Raw genomic sequence first — 10,653 nt, 5'->3', positions numbered from 1 at the left:
AATTACACGATACATCCGATATTTTTTTTTTAACAAAAGAATTAAATGATTACTACAGTTGAACTTTGACCTTAAATCTTACTTTCACTTTCTCTTATCACCCGACTGTTAATCATCAAACGCAAGTACTGTCAGTGTGATTTGTGTCAGTAATCACAGAATATGTGAGTATAACACATGTTGTTTAACCTTATATGAGTTTTTCCTCTTTGATCTTGGAGAAGTCTTTAACATCTGTTAGCTCTATGATGAGCAATAACTCATTAACTGACAAAAATAACACAACTCTCCCTTTGTTTCTGAGATTGTGCACACTGGAGCACGCGCACGTGATATTTCGCACTCATATACATCGAACATTTATTGCGGAGCTGGCACTAGGAAATATAAATGTACACAATTTAATAATTTATTTGATTGGCACTAAAATATGCTAATGTATCATATTTAGAACATAGAGTAATGTAACGAGATGATTTTAAGCACCCCCCCCCCCCCCCCCCGCAGTAAGAATCAATCATTCGAGGTTACTTTTTTTTCTTGAAACCATGGTGACTAAATTAGTCGCCAACAATTAGAGCCCTGGTAGTATACCACAGTAAATGTTAAGCAGCTCTCCACTATGCATCATGATAAGTGAATTGATGTGACACTGTGTGCTTTATTTATTTTTTTTTTTTTTTAAGAAGAAAAAAATATTTGTAAGCAATCCAGAAAAAAAACTGTGACAAAACATTAAAGTACTTGTAATTTTGTACTAATATTTGATTTGAATTAAAACTTCTACAGTATTTTGCTGTGGTGCCAGGCAGGTTTGGTTAGAACATATTTTATTGCAATGCATACATGTGATTCTTCCGGCGGGAGACAAAATCTCCTGATATTTCACCCCCCCTTCCGCCCCTCCCGATTAATTTTTAAATCTTCCGTGTTTTAAAATTCTTCAAATTAAATATTATTTGCAATATTTTTTTTATCATGTTTCATGTAATTGCTTAGAATGAAAAGAAATTGAGGTAACAACGCCAGTGCAATAAATTTTCACAGCAGTAGGCTTCGTAGGAATCAACATGAGGTCGTATAATTATGTTGTAAAAATTAGGGATATATCAACTTGATAAAAGACCATTGATGTTTATTACTGAATGCAAAACATTGTAATTACATGTAGTTGCTAAAATACCCAGTTACCATCTTCTAATGCTGCTTTGGTCATTAAAAGATACAGTTATAATGTAGGTCACACTCTAGTTAAAAATAGATCACACTACCGGGTGTTGCTAAATTAAACCTGACTCTAAATTTGTTAATTTTTTTAAAGAGGGTACTTTTTTCCATCTGTACATATTCCATTTAAAAACAAATTACTGACATAGAATTTGTTACATAAAACCTAGCTATGTTTTACTTCACTTACTAGTTGATATATCAATACAAAAATAAAATTTTATCCAATGTTTTAATGATGCTGTTAACTCTTAATTGATTTACTAGGAAATGAGTTGATTTCATATTGAATACTCAATTTCACTTCATTTGAATAAAAACTTTATCATATTTTTCTTAAAACTAGACAACAACTTTATAAAATAAAATTTGTAAAGTAATAAACTGGGAGAAGGTATATTTTTCTGAATTTTGGGGGTTGGATGGTCTTTTGCGATTTGAAAAAAAATGTCGATAAAAAATCTCCAGCTTTGAGACCCAAACTCCAGCTGAAAAATTTCAAATCTCCAGTTGTGATTTTTCAGTTCTGTCACATGTATGTTGGCAATGAATATGCATACAATGGGATTGGGCACAAGTTCTGAAAAACTTAATTTGCCCTTTCCCAAAATGTAATTTCATAAAAATTGAATTGGATGTGTCTAACAGTTTCTACAGAATAAATTAAGTTAACTCACAACATAGAAATAAATACTCCTAATTAAGTTATGAAGTTAAGAAAAATTAATAGAATCTACCAGAATGTTGAATTTATGAATGTACAAACAGAAAAAAGATATTCATTTTCAGTAATACTAAGTGAAGTATCCACCCCCAACCCACCCCCATGTACTGGTACATGTATATAGTCAAATTTGGGCCATTTCATAAAACTTTATCCCACTAGATCTTCTAATGAGTTTATGAGATCACTGTAAGTATGTTTTAATTATGTTAAATTTATCTGAATCAGGAGCAGAAGCAGAGATAGTAGGGACCGTCTTGATCAGCTTGATGGTGAGGTGAGTGAGGTCACCTCCCTTCTCAAGGACAATGTTGACAAGGTGTTAAGAAGGGGAGATAAGCTAGATGACATCCAGCAGAAAGCAGGTACTCTCTCTCTCTCTTTCTCTCTTTCACACACACACACACACACATACACACACACATACACACATGCACATAAACACATGTGTCCTTTGACTGAATCAAACTTTGATTGGTAAGTGCTTTGCAATAGAGCTTTATATATTTTTGATTATAAATTCTTCTATAAAACGTGGAAATCTGATGTCTCACATTTTTCACAATGTGTGGGTTTTTTTGGAGGCGCAACTCTAATTCATGCATAGATTGATAATTAAATGATTAATCTCCATTCCAGAGGACCTTGAGTCCAGTTCCGTTCAGTTCCAGAGAAGTTCCAAAAGTCTTCGACGGAAAATGTGTTGTTCCAATATCAAAATGACCTTAATCTTAATCCTGGTTGTGTTTGTTATTATTGCAGTCATCGTGGTTATCATCTTAAGTAAGTGTTCAAAGTAAAGAGTTTATTTTGATTTTACTAACTAGTACCTGCATTCATTGTTAGTGTGAAACCTGCACCTGCACTGCACAGCGACTTGTAATCTGTTAAGTTGAGGCTGTTTGAAAAATAGAGGGGATTGAAATTTTGTTTTAATTTTTTGTGCAAATTAGAATTAAATAAAGGATGTCCCATGGTTTATGATTGGATGATTTTTTTATCCAACAAGTTGTGTAACAGTAATAGAAAACAAAGAGAAAAATGTGATGGACCAGACCAGGATTCAAACCCCTGCCCCTTGAATCTCCAGTAAGGTGCCTCTACCAACTGAGCTATCTGGCCATTGATGATCAAAACTGTCTGACCACCAAATTCCTCCCTCCTTAAAGGTCTTCACCCCTGAAAACCAACCCAGGCTCTTCCCTGGCAGATCTTTCACCTGTCTCATCCTGATCATGACACCAAATGTAACAGGAAAGGAGAAAAATGTGATGGACCAGGCTCAGGTTCAAATCCCGGTCTGGTCCGTCTCATCTTTTTTTCTCTCCTGCTACACTTATTTTGAAATATGATCTGTTATTTCAATAGTTTAATTTGTTAAAATATTTGAAATTTAATTGAATCTTCCATGTTTTCAAATACACTCACATGAATTTACTTATAATTAGACATTATGGGGCATCAGAATACAAATTTGTGGGATATGAGCAAAATTAATTGATCCAGTAAGTGATATCAGTGGGATAAAGGGATAAACATGTGATAACAGAATTTACTCATTTTGATATTAGCATACTCAAATACATGTACTTGCTTTTTTGTTATCATGTGAAAACATTATGAAAATGTCTGTATCAAAAATGTAGTTTTATTTTTCCCAACTTTTAACTCTGCATTCATTACAGTTATAGCCCTTTGATGACCACCTTAATTTCCAGAAACAATTTCAACTGTTTAGCTAAATTTTCAAATCATGTTAGTCTAGAGGAGTTAATATTGGATTCAGAACCTTTGAAATATTATATTTTGTGTATAAAATTAACCAAATGAAATTTGTTTATAGTACATAAATGTACCAATACCTAAGCTAGAATATAAGTTGAAATCATGCAAGTATATATATATATGTATGCAAATTGAAATGTGTAATAGATATAATTGTATACTATGGTGGTAGAATATAAAACAAAATGTGCTTGGTTAGTGTTTCAAAATTATCAATTGTGTCTTTTCAGTGACTGTGAAACCATGGGAACATTCAGACAGTGGAAATAATCACCATGGAAACAAGACACTCACAAATGGATAATTAATCATAAATCTGAAATCCATCAGTCCTCGGTGACTTCTTACATAAAGTTAGTCCCAACTTACATTCCACCTGCTTGATAAGTGATATGATGTTAGTGATTCTGTATGAATTATTGTTGAGTTATGTGTCAATCATAATATTGTATTTTATCATTTTTGTCCCAGTGTTATATATATATAGATTCTATTATATTGTAATTATACATTGTTTTTTTGTATTAAGACACATGTCACTAAATAATAATAAAATATTTACTTACTTACTTAGTATTCGAGGAAATTAGTATTAACATTAATTACAACAAACTGTCGGTCATTATGAGGATCATGCATTGTTAGAATGGTTATAGAGGAATAGACATGTATGCAGTGTATTTACATAAAGATTATACAGTACATGTATTAATTTTTAAATTGTTTGTCATGACACTTGTTTGAGAGATTCTGTATGGTCAATTTGGTTGTGATGTAGACCATTTCCTGTAGTTCGAAGTTTATTGATTCTCGTCAAGTAAATTACTTTTCTTTATTTATTTCCACTTTAATTATTTTAAAGAATATCTCATTAGGCATAACTTTTCTAGAAATATATTTAGGAACCGGTATTCTGGGAGCATTGCATAAACAATACGTTTCCTACCTTACAAAAACTTTTAGCTGTTATAACCATGCAATTTTAATCATAGAGGCTTTGAAATTAAAATGTACTGCTAAAAATATAACAAATGTGTCAGAACTAAACTGGCCAATGAATTATGTCAGGTTATAGAATAAAGATAATAAAGGGGGTTTTTTATTTGTTTTTCAAAATGTACTAAATCTATGTCTATAAAAAGCCATGATACATTTTACATATAAATGTGTGAAAAAAAAATCATAGAATCCCATGAAAACATTGTTTATAATTCTTTATTTCACATTCCAGGTACCGGTAATTATTAATTATTTTTGGAACTCTGTTCTAAGTTTCAATGAAATGCACTGACATTCAAGCAACTTGGAAGAATTTCGGGAAAAAAAAGAGAAGATTTTTCATGATATTACAGAAAAGAAGCCAATTAGTTCTCCTTAATCTACAACCATGGCAGGGGGCTAAAATTAATAGGGAGGATGCTAATGTCTGTTGAATCCTTCTTTCCTTTGTTCAGGAATACATAAAAATTCATTATTATTTCTGAGTAATATATATCATTTTGTAATTTATGTTTAAAGATGATGACAACTGTTATTTTGTGAAGTGCAATACCCAGTTTATAAATATTCAGTTCTGTATATTTTGTTTTAAATAAAGAATATTGTTTTGTGGCAAAGAGCATGTATGAACAAGGAATGGTTTTGTGCTAGGAATCAAGCCGTTTATATACCTCAATGGTGTAAAATATCTACATTTGTGTATGTGTATGATATCATAATTTTACTGCATATGTTTGTATATGTGCAGTTTTTAATTTTTTTTATACCCCCACTCCGAAGGATAAGGGGGTATACTGTTTTACCCTTGTGTGTCTGTCTGTCTGTGTGTCTGTCTGTCCTTAAAAAATTTTGGTCGCAGTTTTCTCAGCAACTACTCATGGCAGATGCTTGAAATTTTAGCACACTCTTTGTTTAGGCATGCCATATAGTGGGATTCATTTTTGTACAAATCCGATGTCAACTTCCTGTTTATCCGTGTGTCTGTCCGTACCATACATAACAAATTTTGGTCGTAGTTTTCTCAGCAACTACTCATCGCAGATGCTTGAAATTTAAGCACACTCTTTGTTTAGGCATGTCATATGGTGGGATTCATTTTTGTACAAATCCAATGTCAACTTCCTGTTTATCTGTGCATCTGTCCGTACCATACATAATAAATTTTGGTCACAGTTTTCTCAGCAACTACTCATCGCAGGTGCTTGAAATTTTAACACACTCTTTGTTTAGGCATGCCATATGTTGGGATTCATTTTTGTACAAATCCGATGTCAATTTCCTGATTATCACTGTGTCTGTCCATAACTGAACTTGTGTATTCACATCAGAGCGGGGGTATTATTTGTGAGCATTGGCTCACAGACTTCTTGTTTCAAGATTTGCTGCAGAATTATCTCTATAGCATTAAAACCAAATTCATGATATTCATGTGAAGTTATTTTTTCATTGGTCTTCCTGTATTTTTAGCTCACCTGAGCTGAAAACTCAAGTGAGCTTTTCTGATCACTTGTTGTCTGTTCATCCGTTTGTAATCTTTTCACATTTTCAACTTCTCCTCAAGAACCACTGGGCCAATTTTAAACAAAGTTGGTACAAAGCATCCTTGGGTGAAGGGGAGTTTATATTTTAAAATGAAGGGCCAAGCCCACTTACAAGGGGTGATAATCAAGAAAAGACAAAATTTGGGTGGGGTCATTAAAAAATCTTCTTCTCAGGAACCACTGGGCCAGAAAAGCTGAAACTTATTTGGAAGCTTTCTGAGATAGAGTAAATTCTAAATTGTTCAGAGCATGACCCCCAGGGATAGAGTAGGGCCACAATAGGGAATCAACGTTTTACATTGAAATATATAGGAAAAATCTTTAAAAATTTTCTCAAGAACCACTGGGCTAGAAACACTGAAACTTAATTATGTGGAAGCTTCCTGAGGTATTGAAGATTCTAAATTGTTCAGGTCCCGGGGGTAGAGTGGGGCCACAATAAGTATTACAAGAGGGAGAAAATCTGGTGAAGAACAGCAGGGCCACAGTTACTCAGGTGAGCGTTGTGGCCCATGGGCTTCTTGTTATCTTTTTAAAGCTGTCTAGTTTTTTTTAAACATACAGGTACACTTTAGTACATTACTGTTCTGCATTTAAGTTTAATTGACCAGAAGTGTCTGGTTACAGTGTTTGGTAATAGAAATTGGTCCAGTTTTATCAATGAACAAAGAAAGGGATAATTTACATACAAATTCTTAAAGTAAATGGCATAATTATATATGATATAACAAGGGATGATATGTTTTGTTTGTCATGTACTTTGACATTTTTATAATTATGTAGATAAAATATGTATCACTATTCCCCTTTAATTCAGTGCTTTGGAAAACAAGTTTATAAAGGTCAGAATAATTTTTGTTGTTTGTAAAATACAGTCTCTTAATTAAATAGAGGTCATGTACATGACTACATAATCTTCATATTTAAGGAGACATTTACACTATTATTTTGTTGAATATATGCTAATGTTACTAAAAGGTCCGACATGCAGTGTATAAGATAGAGTGAAAATTCAGATCTTTTACCTTTCTACTTGTCATTTATACCTTTTATCTTCAGAAAAACAAGCCATGTCAGTTCATATCACACAAATTAATTATGTTAATCTCGTGTATTTTGGGGATTTTCTCTTCAGCGATATCTTACATCATATGCACTTTCAGATACAGGGTTTATAATACCCCTTTAACATGTATAGATTTTTACATCCATGAAGTTTTGATATTTTATTAACAATTATTCAATTGATTCAGAAATTAATATTGAATTTCACAAAGCATTAACATGTATTAGGCTATATACAGATAAAAGATAAATTTCAAAGCTTTTTGTAATAACGTGGAATACAAATGAGCTCTTATTTATTTTCACTTCCATCTGCATGGTCATTTCTTCAACATTAGTAATCAGGGATATATTCACCTGAGGTGATTTAAATCAATTATATATTGCTTGTGATCACTTTTAATCTAATAATAATACCTGTAAACCATGCTATCAGGAAATATATTAACACCTTCCATATTTACATTTACAAACTGGCACCTGTCATCATAATTAATTAATATTACCAGGGATTTTTTTTTTTTGCATTAACATCTAATAGTTAAACAAATGTATATAGCAAGCCCAAGAAGCCATTGCTTTATTTTGTTAACCCATTATGGAAAAAAAAAACATTAAATTAAACATGCTACAGTCAAACACTTTATAGCCAGCTTTTTTGCTAGGTTTGCATTGTTATTCAAAATAAAATACTTTGATACCCCCACCCCAGTTTCAGAAAGAAAAACAAAACTATTTTCTGAGGTGCAATAAGTTAAAAATCTCCTGTAAAATAGGGGTAATAAAAGGTAACAACAACTTCCAACAGCAGCTTAGATCAGAAAAAAAAGAATATTTTCAATTTTAAAGAATATTTTAAGATTTAATAACAAGAACAAGCCTGATTCAAAACCACACAATAAGAGGCCCATGGACCACAAGACTCACCTGAGTAATCTTGACCCTTCTCTAGAGATGATTTTTTGAATGAATGCATAAAGTATGCAAAATTTGACCCCCAACTTGAGCTCCAACCCTGGGTCCATAATTCTCAAAAAAAAAAAAATCACATGACTTATTTGCATATCAATATGCATGACTTAATATGGCCCTAATATTCTTGATAAGAATTTTACATCATTTTAATTTTTTTTTAACCTATTCCCATGTAAAACTCTTATTCCGTATTGTGGCCGCATCTTACCCCTGGAGGCTACATGTAACATTTGAACAAACTTGAACCTGCACTATTTGCGAATGCTTTGATATAAATCAAACTTATAGTGGCCCTGCTGTTCTTAAAATTTATTAATTGATTTTATGTTGTGTAACGTCCCATTTAAGAATATTTCACTCATTTAGAGACGTCATCGTATGCTGGCGAATGGCTTCAAATTTAGACCTATACTCAGCACTCAGGGCCATTGAGCAGTGAGAGTTCTTTAACGCGCCAGCGCCTACCGTGACACAGGACCTCAGTCTTTAGGGACCTCAGTCTTTAAGCTAGCCTGAGGTGGTACTTGAAAGACCCGCCGTGACTTTCACTTCTATTGCCGGGTTCTCTTATATATTTCTATGTATAACGTTGATCCCCCATGATGGCCCCGCCCTGTAATTATGGCTTCACATAAGTTTCAATTCTTTTGGACCAATTGTTCTTGATAAACGATAATTTTAAAAAAATGAAAACCAATTTTCACCAGTTCTTAATTATTTCCCCTTGAAAGAGGACGTGGCCCTTCATTAAAAGAAATCTGAATCCTCTTTACTCAAGATTCTTTGTGGCAAGTTTGGTTGAAATTGGCCAAGTGGTTCTGGAGAAGAAGTCGAAAATGTGAAAAGTTTACAGACAGACAGACAAAGTGTGATAAGAAAAGTTCACTTGACTTTCAACTCAGGTGAGCTAAAAATATTTGCATGTCCTAAATATACCACCCTACTGTGAATTTCTACGGACCTAAGTATTAAAGATTTAAAAACTTTTAAGGTATAAGTCATTTCATAGAGCACGTGCATACTGCAAATGATATGTAAATATTTAATGGTTCTAAACACAATTATAGAAAGCTGAATATTGTTATAGCTGTTAAATGTTCTAAAATTAAAAAAAAAAAAATAGTTAAAAGCCTTTTTATTTATTTTTTCTTATTGTTATCATTTATTTTTTTTAATTATTATTAAATTGTTCATGATTGGCAAAACATTTCTAACAGAAATTTCATACTATAAAAACGCACAGTATTGATTGGTAATAAATAAAAATGTCTGCATAGATTAAAGTAAAAAAAAAAATGTTAAGAACATTTTGATGTGCGAACGAGATAATTTGTCGTGAGAACGAGATAATTAATTATATCGTGCGAACGATATAATTTCTCGAATAATATTCCCCATACTCACATTAAAAAAAAACCATATATATAATTGTGAAGATTTAAAAAAAAAAAAACGATTTTTACATTTTGCTTTACTACGTTCCGCTTCGAGAGTAACACAGAATATTACAGCGCAAATGTAATCATCCTTGTTTATATACGAATAACTTTTCGTTACCGACATGAAGAAAATATGAATGGCTTCACTTTTGGAGACCATTTCTTAATATTTCATCCATCTTTACAAATGTACATCTGTTATAACCTTTTTTTTTCCGTCGTGATGTTTTGTGTCGGTATCAGAAGAAACTATTTATAATATTTTGCATTAATATATTTTGCGTTGCTCCTGACAAAGAAGAAGGTACAGTTTTAGCTTTATTGTGCCCTAAAAACCTTATGTTTTCAAAAAGTTTTGAAACTGGCTTAAATATTAGTTGAGTATATGACTGTGATAAATCAGGAAAGAATATGGCATGAAGGAGTACCATTCTGGATATACGATATCATGAATTTGATTCATTTCTCTATTTTAAATAGAAAATCAGGCGCGTAGCCAGAATTGAAATGATGTGTACGCAGAGAACGGCAGGGGGTTGGCTGGGGGTCTTGACCGACCCCCCCCCCCTCCCCCCGTTGTTTAAGGGCTCTGGTCAGGCACGTATTATAGTTTTTGCCAGCCAGGAAAAAAATTACAACTTTAAAAATTTTGACAAGCAAGGTCGAAAAAGGAAGATTGTCAAAATTCGAAGTCCTATTTCTTGTGTGTTTGTTTGGGGGGGGGGGGATCCAACTTTCAAAAACCAAATTTCTACAACAAACAGTGGGGGTCCACCCTTTCAATGTACATTTTCAATAGTAAAAGGTTAGGTTTTGGGAATAAGTTGGGGGGAGGCTCCCCTGATACTACGTGCCTGCTGAAGCTCCGGAGTCTTACCAAATATTTCATTCATTTTCT

The 10,653-nt window shown here is 32.8% G+C and overlaps 1 protein-coding gene across 1 annotated transcript; it reads left to right on the top strand.

The window, feature by feature from the left end:
* Positions 1 to 95: 95 nt before the first annotated feature.
* LOC133197851 (vesicle-associated membrane protein 8-like) lies at positions 96 to 5,183 on the top strand. Its single transcript, XM_061334310.1, has 4 exons — positions 96 to 164; positions 2,180 to 2,316; positions 2,591 to 2,734; positions 3,967 to 5,183. Coding segments are annotated over exons 1-4 (357 nt in total). The 5' UTR covers positions 96 to 162; the 3' UTR covers positions 4,041 to 5,183.
* Positions 5,184 to 10,653: the final 5,470 nt, after the last annotated feature.

The sequence above is a fragment of the Saccostrea echinata genome, unplaced genomic scaffold, assembly GCF_033153115.1.
Source record: "Saccostrea echinata isolate AGI-Se365-2 ecotype Australia unplaced genomic scaffold, CSIRO_AGI_Sech_v1 ptg000001l, whole genome shotgun sequence".
In the NCBI taxonomy this organism is placed as follows: Eukaryota; Metazoa; Mollusca; class Bivalvia; order Ostreida; family Ostreidae; genus Saccostrea; species Saccostrea echinata.
Note: the sequence above shows the minus strand (reverse complement) of the source record. Positions and strands in the feature narration are given on the sequence as shown.

Excerpts from the sequence above, each read along its gene's own strand:
- LOC133197851 (XM_061334310.1), top strand. Across the intron at positions 2,317-2,590 it reads TGACATCCAGCAGAAAGCAG|AGGACCTTGAGTCCAGTTCC; the intron begins GTACTCTCTCTC and ends TCTCCATTCCAG. Across the intron at positions 2,735-3,966 it reads CATCGTGGTTATCATCTTAA|TGACTGTGAAACCATGGGAA; the intron begins GTAAGTGTTCAA and ends GTGTCTTTTCAG.